Raw genomic sequence first — 22,479 nt, forward strand, 5'->3', positions numbered from 1 at the left:
TGAGACTTGATATTCATTCCACATTCATTATTTAAAAACAAAATCAAGGCAAAATAAAAAAAAAGTTTAATGACAACAGGTCTTTCTCTTAAAAAAATAGTCTTATCACAAGCTGCTGTGTATTTGCTAGCCTTATGTTAAAACAAATTCAGTAGATTTATCGTAAAAATTGACATGTAAAATCTTAAATACAAATATGAAAATACAAGAGAAAAGTTCTAGAATAAAACAAACCTACCCTCTCTGTAGGAAATTTTTCACTCGTAAAATACTAAAGGCTATGTCCTTAAAATAAATTTTGTCAGAAATATCTTTATTGATGACTATGGATTCTGAACATTTCTTTAATAAGGAAGGAACGGAACTTGAGCCATCTATTACATAAAATAAACATGGGATTTTTTCCTTATCAAATGAGGCTACTTGAGGAACTAGACTCTGTCACCTTCCACTAGATGGCATTAAAGTCACATAATTAAGGACAATTCACAGAGGAATGATCGATACACAAAACTACCATACTGAGTTCATTCTCCTTCTCAATCCCACCCCCAGATTATTGGAGTTTGCTGTTTGTTGGCTATTATGAAGACAAACCATGCTCATTATAAAAACATTTTTTGAAAAACCGATAGAATAATAAGAGAAAAAGTGCACTCTTATTTGCCGCCCTAATAACACCAGCTACATGTATAGTGCTGGGAAACGTGCAAAGTGCTTTATATGTGTTGTTTCATTTAACCCGGATGGGAAATGAAGCCCTGTGAGATGATTATTATTACTTTGTTACAGATAAGAAAATTGAGGGTCCATGTTAACTCATCCAGGATTACACAGGTAATAACTGACAGGACTAGGATTCGCACCTGAGTCAATCTTATTCTGCAGGCTAACATCTCAAACACTTTCTCTCATGGCCAAAGTCAAGCACCTTTAGCATCTTCCCTCTCAGTCTCTGAAAGGGTCTGCTTGTCTGTGGAGATACAGCACAACAAAGTTACCACCAGCCTGAAAGTCCTTAGATGATCCCAATGCTTGCCATAGATTTTAACACTCAATCAACCTATATAAGTTCCATCACACCTAATTATTTAACACTTACAGGGAAGAACAGAAATATTGTGTAGGTAAATTACCAACTGTGTTTTCCAATGCCTTATTTCTTAGCAAATTTAAGGCTTTAACCTTAAGTGGCATGAAATGAAATGACCCTAACTATATGCCAAAACAAGAAACCACTGAGGAAAATATTTCAAGTGACTCTGTAACATAGTCCTTTGACTATATGTCATTACTGGGATCTATTTTAAAGACTGGCCAGGCACGGTGGCTCATGCCTATAATCCCAGCACTTTGGGAGGCCGAAGTAGGCAGATCATTTGAGGTCAGGAGTTGGAGACAAGTCTGACCAACATGGTGAAACCTTATCTCTACTAAAAATACAAAAATTAACTGGGGGTGGTGGCGCATGCCTGGCTCAGCTACTCAGGAGGCTGAGGCAGGAGAATCGCTTTAACCCGGGAGGCAGAGGTTGCAGCGAGGCGAGATTGCATCACTGTACTCCAGCCTGGGCAACAGAGTGAGACCCCATTGCAAAAAAAAAAAAGAAAAGAAAAGAAAAGAAAAAGAACTACCAAGGAATCTTAAATCTTATTTAGTAGTTTAGTAGTTTCTTAATACTTACACTCATATGGTCATTTGAAACTATACAGGTATACTGTAAGATAATACAAGAGATAATTGTGCTGGTATTATTAGAAACCAAGATTTTCAGTATGAGAGAAATGAGATACAAGTAGAGGGTAAACATAGGTTTTTTTAAAGGCCTGTAAGTATTTAATTTAAATAAGAAGCATATCTATTAACTTGTGATTTTTAGAAATACGTTTCCTAGTTCTGTCCATTGAAAGGTCTAGAAGCAATGTTACCCCTTCCCCAGGAAAATTAGCTCCACCATCCCATCATTTGGTTTCTATTACTGTTCTTTCTGAGAAGGAATCTGGGACCACTGAAGAAGTAGCCTATTTAATGTCAGGGTCAGGGAATGTACAAAGTGAGACTGGGCCAGCTTGTGTCAGAAAAGAAGGAAATAGCTAGAGACTAGTAGAGCCATGTCTAAAGGACATGAGAGCCTGTCCCCGGGGACTCCAAATGACCCAATTTCTGATGATATAAGCATCACAAAAATAATAATAATTTATGGAAACATTAAACATATCAAAATGTTTAAGTCTATGCTGATACTCAAAAGAAGAGAAATCCCATACGGCAAAACAAAAAGTTGTGACCAATTAAGATGGCTGTTTCACCAATACATTACTCTAAAAACTGGTCAATAAAAGGAAAGAATTAAACAATTATTTTGCCTTTTTAATAGGAATTGTATTTCAGTGAAACCAAATAAGTTCAGTTGAGATGATAGAAAGCTTGTTTTTACAGAAAAATGCCAGTTAGTGAATGTTAAACAAATAAAAGAACTAGAAAATTTCAACTTTGCACCTCCCAGTAGAACAATTGATTCAGGTAGAGGTCATTAATGGAAAACAAAAGCAATAGCAATTCTTATCAGGAACAATCTTTACCTGGGGAACTGGATTTTCACAGTGTATCCAGTCATCACCCCCTGGACTAGTGGCTGATGACCTTTGCAATGGAGAGATCAGCTGTCACTTCCTAACCCAATGATGAAACTCCATGTCAGGAATAGTAGACGCACCTGACATTATGTGCCTTCTATTGTGATGAGATAAATAATTTAACCTGAATCTAAACATATCTTTAGACCTGTTAAAGAAAAACGAAAATGGAGGCCGGGTGTGGTGACTCACACCTGTAATCCCAGCACTTTGGGAGGTTGAGGCAGGTGGATCACCTGAGGTCAGGAGTTCAGGACCAGCCTGGCCAACATCATGAAACCCAGTCTCTACTAAAAATACAAAAAATTAGCCAGGCATGGTGGCAGGCACCTGTAATCCCAGCTACTTGAGGGGCTGAGACACTGAAACAGGAGAATTGCCAGGAGGTGGAGGTTGCAGTGAGCCGAGATCATGCCATTGCACTCCAGCCTGAGCAACAAGAGTGAAACTCTGTCTCAAAAAAAAAAAAAAAAGAAAGAAAGAAAGAAAGAGAAAAGAAAAGAAAAAGAAAAATGGACTGAGCAAGGTGGCTCACTCATGCCTGTAATCCCAGAACTTTGGGAGGCCAAGGCGGGCGGGTCATGAGGTCAGTTCAAGACAAGCCTGGCCAACATGGTGAAACCCCATCTCTACTAAAAATACAAAAATTAGCTAGTTCTAGTGGCACTGGTCCTGTAATCCCAGCTACTTGGGAGGCTGAGGCAGGAGAATTGCTTGAACTGGGACCAGGGAGGTGGAGGTTGCAGTGAGCTGAGATCGTGCCACTGCACTCCAGCCTGGGCTACAGAGCGAGACTCTGTCTCAAAATAAAAAAAAAAGAAAAAGAAAAATGGAGACCACAGGTTAGAGATAACCTAAAGCCAACTGCCCATAACCATGTAATCAAAACTTTAAGTCATCCTGATTTCCCCTAAATGCTAGTTCTAATCATAAATGAAATACAAGATGTAAGTCTTATGGCCTTGTCAGCATGATTCAGTGAAATTAAATCAAACAGCTATAAACAAATTAGCTAAAACAACTCTGTTTGCCTTTCAAAAAAAGAAAATATTCTAACCAATCATAAAAAATATCAAAATACTTTCTCCTTAAACTCTGTGGAAACTGCTAATTACACAGTGCACCTCCTACCACTTGGTTTGAAGTCTCCGGGATTGCGATCTGTAGTTTTAAATGACAATAAAAATTTAAATTTATCCTACTTGATCTGATTTTATTTTTGATAGACTAAACTTTCAGTGTCTAGAAAATCCAGAGGATAGGGTAATAAGTGAAACATCCCCAGAAGGAAACAATCAGACAGTTTCAGATTGTGGGACTCTTATTTTTGAGACGGAATTTCACTCACTCTGTTGCCTGAGCTGGAGTGCAATGGCACGATCTCTGCTCACTGCAGCCCCTGCCTCCCAGGTTCAAGTGATTCTACTGCCTCAGCATCCTGAGTAGCTGAAACTACAGGCATGCACCACCACGCCTGGCTAATTTTTGTATTTTTAGTAGAGACGGGGTTTCACCATGTTGGTCTCAAACTCCTGACCTCAAGTGATCCACTCGCCTCACCAAAGTGCTGGGATTATAGGCATGAGCCACCACACCCAACCCAGATTGTGGGACCTTCTATGAGTTGAGTGGACTGCTCTTTTCAAAATATTAACTCATTTTGCCTGAGCAACAAGAGGGAAATTCTGTCTCAAAAAAAAAAAAAAAAAAAGAATAAAATACCACATTTAAATAAAAAGTTTGAGACAGACGTGAAGCAAGATGGTGGAATAGAAAGCTCCACTGATTGTCCCCGCCTTCCCCACCCTCACCAGCCTGGACCCAGCAAGGACACCCAGTTAACTATCTACACAGAAAGAAACACCTTCATAAGAACCAAAAATCAGGTGAGTACTCAGTCCGTGGATTTAACTTCATATCACTCACAGAGTCACTGAAGAGATAGAATAAACAGTCCTGAACTGTCGATGCCACCCCTCCCACCCCTGGCAGTGGCGGCGTGGTGCTGAGAGCTTCTCTGGGTGCCGGGGGGTGGACAGCACAGCAATTGTGAGGCGTTGAACTCAGTGCTGTGCTGTTAGAACAGAAAGGAAACCTGGAAAAAACTCAGTTGATGCCTGCCCACGGAGGGAGCATTTAAGCCAGCCCTAGCCAGAGGGAAATTACCGACCCCAGGGAACCAAACTTGAGTGCCTGAAAACCCTGCCATTGAGGGCTACAGCGCTCTGTGTCTCCAAGTAAACTTGAAAGGGAGTCTAGGCTGTAAGAACTGCAACTCTCAGTCAAGTCCTAGTACAGAATTAAGCCCAGAGACAAAGGACTGAGGGGGCACATGGCACACTGAGACACCAGCTGGGGCAGCCAAGGGAGTGCTGGCATCACCCCTCTCCTAACCCCAGCCTGCACAGCTGGAGGCTCCAAAAGACCCCTTCCTTCCATTTGAGGAGAGGAGAGGGAAGACTGGGGAGGACGTTGTCTTGCATCTAGGATACCAGCTCAGCCACAGCAGGATAGGGCACTGGTTAGTTGTGAGGCCCCCATTCCAGACCCTACCTCCCAGATGGCATTTCTAGACACACCCTGTGCTAGAAGGGAACCTGCTGTCTTGAAAGGAAGGACCCAATCCTGCCAGCATTCATCACGTACTAACTGAAGAGCCTTGGGCCCAGAATAACCAACAAGTGATACTCAGGTACTACATCAGGGTCTTGTATCTCTGGGGCTTGCAGGCTTTGAGTGAGACTCAGCACATTCCCAGCTGTGGTGGCTATGGAGCAAACTCCTTTTGCCTGAAAAAAGCAAAGGGAAAAGTAAAGAGGACTTTGTCTTTTTTTTTTTTTTTTTTTTGAGATGGAGTCCCGCTGTGTCGCCCAGGCTGGAGTGCAGTGGCACGATCTCAGCTCACTGCAAGCTCCGCCTCCCAGGTTCACACCATTCTCCTGCCTCAGCCTTCCCAAGTAGCTGGTACTACAGGCGCCCGCCACCTCGCCCGGCTAGTTTTTGTAGAGGACTTTGTCTTATACCTTAGGTACCTGCACAGCCACAGGGGGGTAAAGCACCAAGCAGGCTCTTGGGGTGCCAGATTCCAGGGCTTGACTTTTGGATGGCATTTCTGGACCTGCCCTAAGCAAGAGTACACTGCCCTGAAGGGGAAGTCCTGGGTCAGGGAGCATTCATAACAAACTGACTTAAGAGGCCTTGGGCCTTAAGGGAACATGGGCAGTAGTCTGGCAGTACTCCTCGTGGACTTTGGTGGCAGAGGCTATAGGATGAGACTCCTCTGCTTTTGGAAAGGGGAGGGAAGAGCTGGAAGGGCTGTGTCTTGTGGTTTGAGTGTCAGCTCAGCTGTAATACAGTAGAACACCAGGTAGACATCTACAGTTTTTGACTCTAGTTCCTGACTCTGCAACAGCATCTGACTCCCCAGTGGCACTTCTGATCCCACCCAGGGCCTGGGGGACCTCACCTTCCTGAAGGGAAGGAGACAGGCCTGGCAAGCTTTGCCACCTGCTGATTGTAGAACCCCATGGCCTTGACTGAACATAAGGAGTAGCCAGGGAGTGGTTACAGCAGGCCTTGGACCAGACCCAGTGCAGTCACAGTAGTGGTGGCCACAGGGGTTCCTGTGTCACTCCACCCCCAGCTTTAGGTGGTTCAGAAGAGAGAGAGAGAGAGAGAGAGAGAGAGAGAGAGAGAGAGACTCTGTATGTGTGGGAAAAATTAAGGAAAGAGAACAAGAGTCTGTGTGGTAATCTGGAGAAAGCTCCCAGGTCTGGTCCAAGATCACTAAGGTGGTACCTCTACGAGTCTGCAAGAACTACAGCATTACTTGGCCTGGGATGCCCCCTAAAGCAGATGCAACTTATATCACATCTAAGTCCTTTCAAATATATGGAAAGCCTTCCCAAAACGGATGACTACAAACAAGCCCAGACGTGAAGACTGCAACAAATGCCTAACTCCTCAATCACCAGACACCAAAGAACATCTGCTAGCATCAGTGCCATCCAGGGAAACATGACCTCACCAAATGAAGGATATAAAGCACTAGGAATTGGGAAATTCAAAGAAAATCAAGATAACATGAAGAAGAAATTCAGAGTTCTATTAGATAAATTTAACAAGGAGATTGAAAACATTTTTAAAAATCAAGCAGAAACTCTGGAGCTGAAAAATGCAATTGGCATACTGAAGAATGCATCAGCATCTTTTAGTAGCAGAACTGATCAAGCAGAAGAAATAAGTAGTAAGCTCAAAGACAGGCTATTAGAAAACACACAGTCAGAGGGGCCAAAAGAATAAAATAAAAATGAAGCATGCCTACTGGATCTAGAACATAGCCTCAAAAGGGCAAATCTGAGAGTTATTGTCCTTAAAGAAGAGGTAGAGAAAGAGATAGGGGTAGAAAACTTATTCAAAGAGATAATAATGGAAAACTTCCCAGACTGAGAGAAAGATATCAATATCCAAGTCCAAGAGCACCAAGCAGACTTAATCAAGAAAATCAAACAGATTTAACCGAAAAGCTACCTCAAGGCATTTAATAATTAAGCTCCCATATGTCAAGGATTAAAAAAGGATCCTAAATGCAGTAAGGGAAAAGAAACAAATAACATACAATGGAACTCCAATATGTTAGGCAGCAGACCTTTCAATGGAAACCTTGCAGGCCAGAAGAGAGTGTTATGACATATTCAAAGTGCTGAAGGAAAATAACTTTTACCCTAGAATAGTATATCCAGCAAAAATATCCTTCAAACATGAAAAGGAAATGAAGACTTTCCCAGACAAACAAAAGCTGAGAGATTTCATCAATGCCAGGCCTGTCCTATAGGAAATGCTAACGGGAGTATTTCAATCAGCAAGAAAAGGACATTGATGAGCAATAAATAATCACCTGAAGGTGCAAAACTCACTGGTAATAGTAAGTACACAGAAAAACACAGAATATTATCACACTGAAACTGTGGTGTAGAAACTACTCTTATCCTAAATAGAAAGACTAAATTATGAACCAGTCAAAAATAATAACTACAAAAACCTTTCAAGACATAGTCAGTACAATAAGATATAAATAGAAACAACAAAAAGTTAAACAGAAGTTAAGATGTAGAGTTTTCATTAGACTTATTTTTGCCTATTTGTTTATGCATATAATGTTAAGGTGTTTTCAGGTTAAAATAATGGGTTATAAGGTAGTATTTGCAAGCCTTGTGATAACCTCAAACCAAAAAACATACAATGGATATACAAAACATAAAAAGCAAGAAACTAAATCACATCACTAGAGAATATCACCTTCACTAGAGGAGGACAGGAAAAGGAAGAAAAGAGAGAAGGAATAGAAGACCAGAAAACAAATAACAAAATGGCAGGAAAAAGTCCTTATTTATCAATAATAACATTGAATGTAAATTCACTAACCTCTTCAGTCAAAAGACATAGACTGGCTGAATGGATGAAAAATCAAGACCCATAGACCTGTTGCCTACAAGAAACATACTTTACCTATAAAGACACACATAGTCTGAAAATAAAAGGATGGAAAAAGATATTCCATGCCAATGAAAACCAAAAAAGGGCAGAAGTCACTATACTTAAATTACAGAAAATAGATTTCAAGACAAAAACTCTAAGAAGAGACAAAACAGGTCATTCTATAATGATAAAGGGGTCAGTTCAGCAAGAGGATATAACAATTTTAAATATATATGCACTTAACACTGGAGCACCCAGATATATAAAGGATATGTTATTAGAAATAAAGAGAGAGAAGCCCTAGTACAATAATAGCTGGATACTTCAACACCCCACTTTCAATATTGAACAGATCTTCCAGGCACAAAATCAACAAAGAAACATCAGACTTAATCTACACTATAGACCAAATGGATCTAATAGATATTTACAGAACATTTCATCCAAGAACTACAGAATACACATTCTTTTCCTCAGGACATGGATTATTCTCAAGGATAGACCATATGTTAGGTTACAAAACAAGTCCTAAAACATTCAAACAAATTGGAATAATAACAAACATCTTCTCTGACCACAATGGAATAAAACTAGAAATTAATAACAAAAGAACTTTTGAAGCCATACAAATACATGGAAATTAAGCAATATGCTCCTAAATGACCAGTGGATCAATGAAGAAATTAAGAAGGAAACTGAAAAATGTCTTAAACAAAGATAATGGAAACTCAACATACCAAAATCTATCAGATACAGCAAAAGCAGTACTAAAAGGGACATTTATAACTCTAAGTGCCTACATCAAAAAAGAAGAAAAACTTCAAATGATGCATCTTAAAGAACTAGAAAAGCAAGAGCAAACCAAACCCAAAATTAGTAGAAGAAAATAAACAAGAAAAATCAGAGCAGAAAGAAATGAAATTGTAATGAAAGAAAACAATACAAAAGATCAACCGATCAAAAAGTTGTTTTTTTTAAAGTTAAATAAAATTGGCAAACCTTTAACCAGACTAAGAAAAAAGGAGAGAAGATCCAAATAAATAAAATCAGAAAAGAAAAAGGAGACATTAAAACCAGTACTGCAGAAATTAAAATGATTATTATTGGCTACTATGAGCATTTATATGCCAACAAATTGGAAAATTTAGAAGAACTGGAAAAATTCCTAGTGACATGCCTATCGAGATTGAACTAAGAATAAATGCAAAACCAGAATAGACCAATAACAAGTAACAAGATCAAAGATATAATAAAAAGTCTTTCACTAAAGAGAAGCCCAGGACCTGATGGCTTCACTGCTGAATTCTACCAAACATTTAAAGAAGAATTAATACTAATCCTACTCAGACTGTTCAAAACAATAGATGAGAAGGGAATACTTACGAATTCATTCTATGAGGCCAGTATTACCCTGATACCAAAACCAGACAAAGACACATATCTACAAGTAAATATACCTGATGAATACTGAAGCAAAAATCCTCAACAAAATACTAGGAAACTGAATTCAATAATACATTCAAAAGATCATTTATCACGACCAAGAGGGATTTATCCCTGGGATGCAAGGATGGTTCAACATACACAAATCAATCAATGTGATACATTATATGAACAAAATGAAGGATAAAAGCCATATGATCATTTCACTTGATGCTGAAAAAGCATTTGATAAAACTCAACATCCCTTCATAATAAAAACCTTCAAAAACTGGTGATAGAAGACACATAGCTCAACATAATAAAAGCCATATATGACAGACCCACAGAGAGTATCATACTGAATGGGGAGAAACTGAAAGCCTTTCCTCTAACATCTGGAACACAACCAGGATGTCCACTGTCACCACTGTTATTCAACATAGTACTGGAAGTCCTCTCTAGAGCAATGAGACAAGAGAAAGATATAAAAAGTATCCAAACTGGAAATGAAGAAGTCAAATTATCCTTGTTTGCAGATGATATGATCTTATTTTTGGAAAACCCTAAAGACTCCACAGGAAAACTATTAGAACTGATAAACAAATTCAGTGAAGTTGCAGGATACAAAATCAACATACAAAAATCAGTAGCATTTCTATGTGCCAACAGTGAACAGTCTGAAAAAGAAATTTAAGAGTAATCCCATTTACAATAGCCACACATAAAATTAAATACCTAGGAATTCACTTAACCAAAGGAGTGAAAGCTCTCTATAATAGAAACTATAAAACACTGATGAAAGAAACTGAATAGGGCACCAAACAATGGGAAAATATTCCATGTTAATGTATTGGAAGAATCAATATTGTTAAAATGTCCATACTACCCAAAGCAATCTACAGATTCACTGCAATCTCTATGGAAATACCAATGACAGCCTTCACAGAAATAGAAAAAAAAAAAAAAACAAAATTTATATGGAACCACAAAAGATCCAGAATAACCAAAGCTATCCTAAGCAAAAAGAACAAAACTAGAGGAATCACATTACCTGACTTCAAATTATACTACAGAGCTATAGTAGTCAAAACAGCATGGTACTGGCATAAAAACAGACATATGGATCAATGGAAGAGAATACAGAACCCAGAAACAAATGCACAACCTACAGCGTACTCATTTTTGACAAAGGTGCCAAGAGCATACACTGGGGAAAAGACAGTCTCTTCAATGAATGGTGCTGGGAAAACTAAATATCCATATGCAGAAGAGTGAAACTAGACCCCTATCTATCACCATATACAAAAATCAAATAAAAATGGATTAAAGATTAAATCTAAGACCTCAAACTGTGAAACAACCACAAGAAAACATTAAGGAAAATCTCCAGGACATTGGTCTGGGCAAAGATCTTTTGAGCAATACCCCACACGCACAGGCAACCAAAGCAAATATGAACAAATGGGATCACATCAAGTTAAAAGGCTTCTGCACAGCAAAGGATACAATCAAAAAAGTGAAGAGACAACTCACAGAATGGGAGAAAATATTTGCTGACTATTCATCTGACAAGAAATTAATAACCAAAATATATAAAGAGCTCAACCAACTCTACAGGAAAAAAGTCTAATAATCTGATCTTAAAAATGGACAAAAAATTTTAATAGACATTTCTGAAAAGAAGACATACAAATGGCAAACAGGCTTAAAGGAGCTCAATATCATTAATCATCAGGGAAATGTAAATAAAACCTACAATGAGATATCCTCTTGCCCCAGTTAAAATGACTTATATCCAAAAGACAGGCAATAACAAATGCTCATGAGGATGTGGAGAAAAGAGAACCCATGTACACTGTTGGTGGCAATGTAAATTAGTACAACCACTATGGAGAACAGTTTGGAGGCTCCACAAAAAACTAAAAATTAAGCTGCCATGTGATCTAGCAATCCCACTGCTGGGTATATACCCAAAAGAAAGGAACAGTATATCACAGAGTTATCTGTGCTTCTATGTTTGTTGCAGTACTGTTTGCAATAGCTAAGATTTAGAAGCAACCTAAGTGTTCACCAATAAATGAATGGATAAAGAAATTGTGGTACTTATACCCAATGGAATACTATTCAGCTATAACAAAGAACAAGATCCAGTCATTTGTAACAATATGGATGAAACTGGAGATGATTTGTTACGTGAAATAAGCCAGGCACAGAAAGACAAAACATTGCATGTTCTCTTTTATTTGTGGGATGTAAAAATCAAAACAATTGAACTCATGGACATAGAGAGTAGGATGGTTACCAGAGACTGAGAAGGGTAATGGAGGGCTGAGTGGAGGTAGGGATAGTAAACAGATACAAAAAAAAAAAAAAAAAAAAGAAAAAAGGAAAGAATGAATTAGACTTACTATTTGATAGCACAACAGAGTGACTATATTCAATAATAACTTAATTGTACATTTAAAAATAAAGAATGTAATTGGATTGTTTGTAATTCAAAGGATAAATGCCAGAGGGGATGGATACCCCATTTGATACCCCCATTACCCAAGTGCTGATTTCACATTGCATGCCTATATCAAAATATCTCATGTACCCCATAAATACACACACCTGCTATGTACTGACAATTTTTTTTATAAATAAAAAATTTGATGTGGGGGGAGGGGCTCTTCTAGAATAAAAGAGATATAATGAACATGACAAATACACAAGCAGTCTCATAAATACACTGGATTCTGATTTGGAAAAAAAAAGGCATGAAGTTATTTAGATAAATTTAAAAATTTGAAATATAAAATGTGTATAAGATAGTATTAGGGACTGCTGCTGATTTGTTAGTTGTGATTATGTATGAGAATGTCTTCACTTTTTTTAGATGGATGCCTAAGTGTTTAAGGGTAAAAATTAAAAAGTTTATATTTGTAAAGGCTCCAACCACAAAATACATACATAAACAGAGATGAAGTAAATATAGCAATTATTTACAAATTTAAATTTAATGTCTAGACTTTTTAGAATATAAGTTCAAATATATATAATTTAAAATAGTTTTGAAATCAATTACATGGGATACTCTTAAACATTGTATTTTGGTACAGTCAAGTTTTTCCTAGTAAATGGGCACTACCATATATTTGGAGAAAAGATATTGTAAGTGAAGTCTTTTCTCAGTTTGGTATCAAGAATATAGATAACATATTTGAATAGAAGAGTGTATTTAACTTATAGAGAGCCAAACTTTAAACATAAGATTCATTCTCTAGGTCAATGAATGATTGACAGAGAAAGGCAGAGAGAGAGAGACAGAGAGAGAATACCAATAAATACTATACATAAAGTACTTAATACATGTGCTTAAGTGTTTTGCATGCATTATCTCATTTCATCCTCACAATATCCTATGCAGCCATAAAAAGGAATGAGATAGTGTCCTATCCTTATTCATGTGTTCACTGAAGTAGCACTTTTCATTTTCTTCAAGAATTTTTCCTTTGCATTCACAATTTGCACAACAGGCCTACGTTTTGGCCTGTCTCAAACTCAACAGTTTGAGTTTGCTCAACAGGCCTATTTTGCACAACAGGCCTGCGTTTTGGCCTGTCTCAACTTTCAACATGCCTTCCTCACTAAACTTAATCATTTCTAGCTTTTGATTTAAAGTAAGAGATTTGCAACTCTTCTTTCACTTGAACTTAGAAGTCATTGTAGGGTTATTAATTGGCTTAATTTCAATATTATTTTGTCTCAGGGAATATGGAGACCCAAGGAGAGGGACAGAGATGGGAATGATTGGTTAGTGGAGCAGTCAGAACACACACAACATTTATTAAGTTCATCATCCTATATGGGCACGGTTCATGGCTCCCCAAAACAATTACAATAGTAACATCAAAGACGACTGAACACAGATTACTATAACAGATTAATAATAATGAAAAAGTTTGACATATTTCAAAAATTGCCAAAATGTAACACAGAGGCATGAAGTGAGCACACGCTGTTGGGAAAATGGTGCTGATAGACTTTTCTGAGTTAGGGTTGCTACAGTTATTTAATTTGTAAAAAACACAGTATCTGTGAAGCATAATAAAACAGAGTATGCCTGTGCTAACTAAGAAACTTACTATGTCAAAGCATTTCACGGGCAGGGGATAAAATGAGGCCCTGGGATGGAATGGTTGACCTAGGATCTCATTGCTGGAGCCCAACTTCAAACCAAGATCTGGTTGTATCTCCAGACTAAGCTCTTGGCCACAGTAGCCCCTGACCTGATCCTTTCTAATGTGAGAAACCAGAAGTCTACATAAAATTCCAAAACCTGCAACACAATTTGAAAGAAAAAAACTGCAAAAGTCAAGGAGAGTATCTGCGGATGTTGCAAATGATCCATTCTAAGACAAAAGCCTCTTGAGCTCTCTCTACATTTTGAAAGTTTGAAAATACTAAGTAGACTCCTCCAGCCAAGTTAATTCCTGCACATCAGCTGTAAATGTCAGCAAACACACCTTGCTTGGGATCCAACACGGGGGATGATGAGAACTCAGGCTATAGGGGCAGAGCCGTGTCCTGGGGAGGCTCAGTCACACTGAGAAGTGGGAATCTTCTGAGACAAGGGGAGCGTCTGGCCTGGAGGGTACATGACCCTATTTGTTTTTTAGTTTCTGATTGCTTTGTGACAAATTACTACACATTTAGTGGCTTAAAGCAATACTCAATACTCACTTATTAGTTCACAGTTCTGTAGGTCAGAAGTCCAGCAGGATATGTCTGGGTTCTCTGCTCAAACTGAAGTCGAAGTGTCAACCACTGTGTTCTCACCTGGGGCTTGGGGTCTCCCTCCAAGGTTATTCTTGTGATTGGCAGAATTCATTTCCTTTTGGCTGTGGGATTGAAGTCCCTGTTTCCTCTCTGGCTGTTGGCTGGGACCACTCTCAGCTCCTGGAGGCTGCCCACATTCCTCCTGTGGCCTCCATATTTAAGCCAGCAACAGTGCATCAGATCCTTCTCTGACTTCTGGCCAGGTGCAGTGACTCACGCCTGTAATCCCAGCACTTTGGGAGACCAAGGTGGGATGATCACCTGTGGTCAGGAGTTCAAGACCAGACTGGTCAACATGGTGAAACCCCGTTTCTACTTAAAAATACAAAAGTTAGCCAGGCATGGTGGCAAACGCCTGTAATCCCAGATATTTGGGAGGCTGAGGCAGGAGAATCATATGAACCTGGGAGGCAGAGGTTGCAGTGAGCTGAGATTGTGTCACTGCACTCCAGCCTGGGCAATGGAGCAAGACTCTGTCTCAAAAAAAAAAAAAAAAAAAAAAAAAAAAAAAAGAATTCTCCGACTTCTGCTGCTACTGGCAGCCAAAGTAAACTCTGCTTTTAAAGGGTTCACCTGGCTGGGTCAGGCCCACTGGAATAACTTCTATATCTTAAGGTCAACTGACTTGGGACTTTACGTCTGCAAAATCCCCTCACAGCAGTACCTAGGTTAGTGTTTGGTGAGTAATCTGGGAATCTTGGGAGTCATCTTTGGAATCCTTCCCTCCATGGTTTTAGAGAGGTCAGTCTGGCCATAGTGTGGATAACGTATTGGGAGGGACAAGACAGACAGCAAGGGGGATCTACTAAAAGCTGTTGCAATCATCCTGAAAAACAGAGGAATGGGCTTTGGATGAGTGAGAAATGATTTAGACACAGCATAAAGACTTCTTGCTGACTGATTAGTTGTGGGAGGGAGGGGAGGGAGAGTCAAGTTGGACTCCCAGGTTTTGCCTCAAAAAACTGAGTAAGTGAAGTTGCCATCCACAAAGATACTATGGATAAACAGGTTTTGGAGTGAAAGATAATGAATTATTCCTCTTCATGTTGAGTTTGAAAGGAAGACAACCAAATGGATGATAAAAATGGGGGATCACTGGTTAACGCAGGGGTTCTCCAGTGGAGTGATTTGGCTCCACAGAGGACACTTGGCCATGTCTGAAGACATTTTTGGTTGCCATAATAGTGGAGGCGTTATCCACATTGAGCAGATAGAAAGCAGGAGTAAAAAATCCCACAACACACAGGACAGCAAAGATTTTGCTGAGGTTGACAAACCCTGAGTCAGAGGCCAGAAATTAAAGCCACAGGAGTGAAGAAGAGGGCCCAGAACAGAGGCCTGCAGAACCCCAGCCTCAGAGCAAGGGAAGCCAGCCCAGAGCCTGAGAAGAAGCCAGAGAAGGGGAGGCCAACCAGATGCACAGCGCTGAAAAGCAGGCAGAGAAAGAGGTGTTGATTCTGGCAGGTGTCAAGAGCTGCTGCGAGTCAAGCAAAATGAGGAGTAAAAAACCATCATTGGATTTAGGGTGACCGAGGCCACCAGAGGCTGTGCCTGAACAGTTTCAGTTGAGTCATGGGTGCGCACGGCTGTCTGCACTGAGTGAAGAGTGCACTCTTGAGAGAGGAGGTTGGGGCAGCAGCCACCGGAGACCAGGCTTCTGAAGACCTGGAGACACCTCAAAAGGGATGCGGGCTGAAGGGATTTGTTGCCATGGAGAGAACTGAGATCTGCAAATGCTGATGGGAAGGAGAAGAGAGAGGAGGAGATCACAGAGTGAGGCCCCTGAGAAAAGTGTGAGAACAGAACTAAGGGCACAATGTCTCTTCCAGGCCCTGCCGGCAAGTGCCCGCTAAGTGCTGCATCCCAGGTGTGCACCTGAGTCCCAGTCCTGCCCAGGAGAGACTGGCCTGATGATGGAGAAGGAGAAGAGGTGCCCCCAGCAACAGGTGTAGATGCAGCTGCAGGTGGGTTTGGCAGTTTGAAAGGCGGAATGCTGGGGAGACTTATCCTCCATGTAGGCAGCAGGGATCACTTTTGAAAATAAAGGAGAAAGAAATGGATCAGAGGCTTGAGGCGGTTGTGGAGGGCTGTTCTGTTTAGAGAACCCCAGCAGGACTCTCAGGCAGGGCACAGTCTTTTTCCTTGTTATTTCTTTCCCGAGATTTTTTTTTCTCTTGGAAAATTCTCATCAAAGTTCCGTGCAAGACCATTTAAGGGTTAACACATTTTCCCTCAAAATGACTGCAGTCCCTCTACTGAAATTCATCTTATGAGTCCAGTCTGTTGAAAGATAAGGAAACTATTACAGTGGAGATGGAAGATGGAAATTGGGCTCAGAGAGCAAAGAAGGGTGAAAAAGATATGGACATATATATCCATGGCACAAATTTTAATGATTTCTGTAAAGTATAATTGAGGGAAATTACAGGAAGTTTCATTTGATTTTCTTAGAGGTCCTGAAACTCACGAGTGTTACAGAGTTATAGTATTTACAGAAAGAACAGCTATTAAAATTCAAGAGAATTTGGAAGGAACTGACGTCCTTTTTTAAAATTCCTTTACATTGCAAAAGATGACCTAAGCTATTCTTTAAAATTCAACATCTCTGATTTTATTCTCACAGTAGTGCAGTTAACTGCAGATAACATTAGTTCTTCCTATCAAATCATTGTGTTATTCCACCAAGGTTGTGTGATGGGGATGAGGGGGAGGGCGGCTTCGTAAAAGGCACCTGGGACTCCCATTACTAGCATTCCTTTGAGAAAAATTAGAAATCTTTAGGAAAGGGGGAAGGAAAAAGGGGGCAGAGTCCAGCCGAAGAGCCGACCTCAAAGAACCATTTCGGGGTATTTCTTTTCTCTTCACTGCTTGGGAACTGCCTTCAGTTCACCCACCACTTCCGAAGTGGCTTCACTTCTAAGGGGAGAGGCCAACGTCCCAACAGAGGGTCTCTCACTTCTTTCCGCCATTTGTTAAATGGCTCCATAAATTAGTTGTTTTACATAAAATTTGGAACTACGATCTGGGAGGCCTAGGGGCTGCACCACCAGTAAGTCGCTGACTCAACCTGGGCCCTTTAACCCCCAAACCCAAACTCTTTCCTGGATTGATGGAACCGCTGGCCCCAACCTAAAAGCCTCCTCCACCGCCAAAAGTCAGGAAGGGTTGGTCCTTTTGTTTTTCAAATGAATTGAAATTAGATCCACAGCCCCGCGTAATGCTGGGGAATACTCAGGGAGAGGCCAGCTTCCAGGAGGTCAGCCCCAACACCGCGGGCAGGAATTTGGAGGGATGGGGAGGTCTCCTCATCTCTGAGCCTTGAGCACCAGGCCTGAATTTTCTCCTCTTTCTCACAGGTGCCCGACTCGGAGGCCGGGAGGCGGGCGCTCTTCCCAGGTACCCAGCCCAGCGCGGCGCGTCAGCGTGGGACCATCCTCCGCCACCCCACAGCGCGGGGAGCAGGGGAGGCTGAGAGCCGGGCAGCGTGGGGGGACGGGAGAACCTGGGCTGCAGCATCCCCCGGAGGCAGCAGAACAGGACGGCTGGCGTCGGACGCATTGCAGAGACGTCCCTGTTTTCGGCTTGTCCCCAGACAGCCGGCAGACGGCTTGGCTCCCTCCGCACTGCGCTCCCGAGACCACAGCGCGGAGAAACCTTGCAGGGCCCCGGACTCCCAGGCTTGGGAAAAGCGATGACTGCCCGGGACGGCTGCGGCGTCCGAGATTTCTAGGGTCCCGACCCTCCCTGGGGTACGCGCGACTTCGGCGCAGATATCAGTCCACTGCCTTCGCGCGTTGAGGGCGCGAGGACTCCGGACGACCCCAGGGCTACTGTCCACGCCCAGCCCCTCGTTCTCCACCGTGCCACCTCCCTCTGCGGCTCTAGCCTGGAGATCTACGGACTTCATTGCGATCTCTTGAGCAGCGTAGTTGCCCTCTAACCTAGCCCCGAGTCCCAGGTAACCTAGGGGCCCCAGCGAGGCGAGTTTCGTTGGGGGAAGATGTCCCCAGGCGAGAAAAGGGGCCGCGCATTGGACGGGGCTCCCAAGCCAGAGCCCTGGGGGCCTTGAGGAGTCGTGGTACCCTCTAGGGAAGTCGGGGCTGCAGGGCCCATGAAATCAAACGAGGCTACGGACTTAGGGTCCCTGCAACCAAGACTGCGAGCGACTGTGGACTCGGGACGGATCGCACAAAGGAGGAAGGGGGAATCAGAGGGGCGTCCGGTTGGGGACGTGTCAGGCCTGGGCGGGGCAGAAAACTGACACCGGGGCGAGGACAAGAATTTCGCTCCTCCAGGGCTGCCAGAGGAGGGGCTCGCCACCGTCACTCTCCTTGGGCTCTGGCCCCGACGGTGTTTAAAGGGCGGAGGGCTGGGCCGGGCTGGTCGCACCCCGGGGCTGCTGGTGGCCAAGCTGGATGGGTCGCCCATGAGCCTCGGTGCGGCACCGCTGGCCCAGACCCGGGCGCGGCTGGACATGGCCACCTACTGCAAAGACCTGGGCCCCTCCTCGGCCCCGCCCGGCCAGGCCCGGGCCACCGCGCACCCCCCGGGCTATGAGCATAGTGATCTGGGCGCAGTGGGCGGGGGCCCGCGCCTGTGGGTGAATGCGCCAGCGCTCAGACCCAAGTCCTACGCTTCAGGTCCCGGGCCCGTGCCGCCCTACGCGGCCCCAGGCTACGGGGCTCCCAGCCCGCTCCTTGGCGCCCCGGGTGGCCTGGCGGGCGCCGACCTCTCCTGGCTGAGCCTCTCCGGCCAGCAGGAGCTGCTGAGGCTGGTGCGGCCGCCCTATTCCTACTCGGCGCTCATCGCCATGGCCATCCAGAGCGCGCCCCTGCGGAGGCTGACTCTCAGCCAGATCTACCAGTACGTGGCTGGCAACTTCCCTTTCTACAAGCGCAGCAAGGCGGGCTGGCAGAACTCCATCCGCCACAACCTGTCGCTCAACGACTGCTTCAAGAAGGTGCCCCGCGACGAGGACGACCCAGGTAACAGCGGCGCGCCGGCTCGCTCCGTCTAGGACTCCCGGTCTTTCCGCTGTGCTGCGTGCACTCGGCGGGTGGCAGCGACCTCGGACAACCTAATTCCTCCCTGCGCGTTGGGGATACCCAGGGGAGAGAGAGAAGGGGGAGATGTGCTTAGCCATGAACAAGTTCTCAGACAGCGACAGTGCCCACAGGCCCGCGTTTACAGTGCGGCAGTCCCGGGACTCTCAATCTCTGTGCGCTCCTTCGGAAGAAGAAGCGGGAGAGCCAGCACGCTGGGTGACCTTGGGAGTGACTCAACTTACCTGGGCCTCAGTGCCCTACCCGGTAAAGTGGGGAAGACAGAGCCTACCCCAAGGATAGGCAAAACAAATAGGATGCCCATTTGGGAAGCTCTGGAGCCTCCCTGGGGGCCCGGCGTGGTCTGCGATGTCCTTGGCAGAGAGACTGGCGGAATCCCACGGTTCGCATCCCGCAGGCCTTCCTTCACCTTAGCGGGTCTCGGGCCTTTCCCAAGGCTCCCTTCCTCCTCCTTTCTGGATTGCCACTTTCTTCCCAGTCCGGCTGTGGAGGCCCATTGGATACACAGTGCCCGTCAAGGGTGGGATGGGGGCGAGGGCTCAGACCCTCTGCAAGAGCCAGCGGGGAATCTTTCTGAAGCTGACCTCCTCGCTCGCTCACACCACGGGTCCGTCAAAGCTCGAACTTTCTGAACTGGGCTGTTTCTTCTTCTGCAGGTAAAGGCAATTACTGGACCCTGGACCCCAACTGCGAGAAGATGTTTGACAACGGGAACTTCCGAAGGAAGAGGAAGAGGAGAGCTGAAGCCAGCGCGGCCTCGCCCTCGGGAGCCAGGAGCGAGGGAGAGGCCGAGGCGCCCGCGCTGGAGCCCCCGGGCGCGGCTTGCCGGGACCTGCCGGTTTCGCCCTCTCCATCCGCACCCGAGGCCGCCACCTGCTTCTCCGGTTTCGCCTCGGCTATGAACGCACTGGCGAGCGGCCTTGGCACCTTCCCTGGGGGCCTGGCGGGCGACTTTTCTTTCGGGAGGCCGCCGCCGACGGTCGCCGTCCACGCTTCCCAGACCCTTAGCCCCTCTCCTGGCTTCGCCCCTGGCCACCAGACCGCGGCCACTGGCTTCCGCGTCAGTCACCTCCTCTACAGCGGGGAAGGGACCGAAGTTTGAAGGGACGCTGGAGGCTAGCCGGGTGCGGTGTCCAAAGGTGCTGAGCTCAGGCCTCCCGTTTCCCCTGGTGACAGCCCCACGTGTTGGCGCCGAAGACCTGGGTGCCCTGGGAGGACGCGCAGAGCCGGGGGGCGGCTTGGCCAGCAGGGAGCTGGGCTGAGCGGCTCTTGGGCCTCGGGGTGGGTGGCCGTCTGCTGTGCACCCCTCACCCAGGCGACCTTCAGAGCTTCCCTGCTCTGCCTCTAAGTCCATCCCTCCTGGGCCTCCAGAACCTGTGCTCTCCAGGGATTTGCCTTGAAGGGGCGGCGCGGTTGGCGCTCAGCTCCAACGTTTCCCAAGCAGGCTGGCTGACTCCAAAGAGCCTTGGAGCAGGTGGGAGGAAAGTGGGCTGCCAGAGCGGCCCGGGGGTAGGGGCCCTTTCCACCTCCACCCAGCTTGGGTCACCTGGCTCAGGGCCTTCCGTCCTGCTTCAGGGAGGCTGCTGCAGGGGCTGGAGGACAGAGCTCAGGAGCAGCCACAGTGGTGGGGTCCAGGTGGGCCAGGAGCCTGCAGTGAGGGGATCTGAGACTTTTGGGATCGGGTCCTGTGTAAGGAAGGTCTTGCTAAGGGCTGAAACTGCCGGTGGTGGGAGGGAGAAGGGCTGCCTGGGCAGAAAACGCCCTTGGGATACCAGCTCCCTCCCCTGTCACTCAGCTCTGGTCCTCGGTGACCCCCCTGTAGGACAAGGCAACTCCCCAGGGCCCCATCATCACTGACCACAGGAGCGGTGCCCAGCACCCAGGAGTTCCCCGAGGGTCCAGGTTTGTGCCACCCCATCCACACTCACGCTCACACAGGCTCATGAAAGGGCACACCTGTTTTGGTCTCTTTCCCCTCCAAACCCACAGTATGGGTCAAAGCTGCGCCTATGTTCAGAGCTCCTGAATAGCAGCTTGTGTAAATTGAACCCTGCCCCACCCAGTTCGTTCTTAGACATGGTATCTTTGTGAAGCACAAGGAGCCCCCAGTCACTGGGAAGAGGAATTTTGGCCTCTGTACTCCTCAGAAGTCCTAAGTGCCCCAGTCAGATGCCCTGAGTCATTGTGGCATCTGGGACTCCCTGGAGACGGGCACGTTGGTGGGGGGGTACCCATCTTGTTGTTGATGGGGGGCACCCATCTTCCCTGCATTTTGGGGGAGGATGGGAGGGGGCGTTCCCAGGAAGAGAGTGGAGAGAGGATACTGTTAGTTTGGAGTAGGACAGCTGGTTTAGCAACCCTAAGCCCCAGCCACACAGGTGTTCCTAAGACACAGGTGTTCCTAAGACACAGGTATTCCTAACACACAGGTATTCCTAACACACAGGTGTTCCTAAGCTGCCCGCAGCGCCCCACACTGCTGCTGCCACCAGTGCTGGAAATGAGAGCAGCGCACCTGTCTGTCCCTAGAGCTGACTCGTCATGGCCCTGCTGAAGAGTGAGGGGTGTGTGCGTGTGTGTGTGTGTGTGTGTGTGTAAGACAAGAGAGGGAGGGAGAAGGAGGGAGGCAGGGGAACATGGAGAGAAGGAGCCAGGAGTTGGGATAAACCTGGTGCCTGGTCATGTGTTTCATCAGCAGTGGCTCCTAACTCCGTGTAGCATCTATGCTGCTGCCCCCTATAGGCAGGTGAGCAGAGCGCCAGTTGTGTCGAAGGTGATGATGTTGGCTAACCAAACTCACAACCAACCCACAATCTCTCTTAGGGGGACACTCCCCATATGTAATATAGTTAAAGAAGGCCAGGAAAGGAAAAGAAATTCCTTAGCTTATACATTTTAAAAATTATATCTTGAACTTATTTTAATAGAATAAAATGCTAAAAATAAAGACCAATATACGTAGCTTGCATGTGTATGCTATTTTGTATAAGAATTCCACTGCTGTCACCAACATCAGAGTCTGAACTTGCAGGAAACTTGGAAAGAACATTTTCTGTTTA

General features: G+C 44.7%; 1 protein-coding gene and 1 pseudogene across 1 annotated transcript; one reads left to right on the forward strand and one right to left on the reverse strand.

Annotated features, from left to right (window-relative positions):
- Positions 1–17,588: 17,588 nt before the first annotated feature.
- On the reverse strand, positions 17,589–18,264 carry LOC119627871 (uncharacterized; annotated as a pseudogene).
- Positions 18,265–18,831: 567 nt separating this feature from the next.
- Positions 18,832–20,522, forward strand: FOXI2 (forkhead box I2). Its single transcript, XM_007964413.3, has 2 exons — positions 18,832–19,342; positions 20,077–20,522. The coding sequence occupies exons 1-2, from the start codon at positions 18,832–18,834 to the stop codon at positions 20,520–20,522; spliced, it is 957 nt and encodes a 318-aa protein (XP_007962604.3).
- The last annotated feature ends 1,957 nt before the right edge of the window (positions 20,523–22,479 follow it).

The sequence above is a fragment of the Chlorocebus sabaeus genome, chromosome 9, assembly GCF_047675955.1.
Source record: "Chlorocebus sabaeus isolate Y175 chromosome 9, mChlSab1.0.hap1, whole genome shotgun sequence".
Lineage (NCBI taxonomy): Eukaryota > Metazoa > Chordata > Mammalia > Primates > Cercopithecidae > Chlorocebus > Chlorocebus sabaeus.

Coding starts and splice junctions, on each gene's coding strand:
- FOXI2 (XM_007964413.3), top strand. CDS start 18,832: ATGGCCACCTACTGCAAAGACCTGGGCCCCTCCTCGGCCCCGCCCGGC. Junction 19,343..20,076: donor CCGCGACGAGGACGACCCAG/GTAACAGCGGCG, acceptor CTTCTTCTGCAG/GTAAAGGCAATTACTGGACC.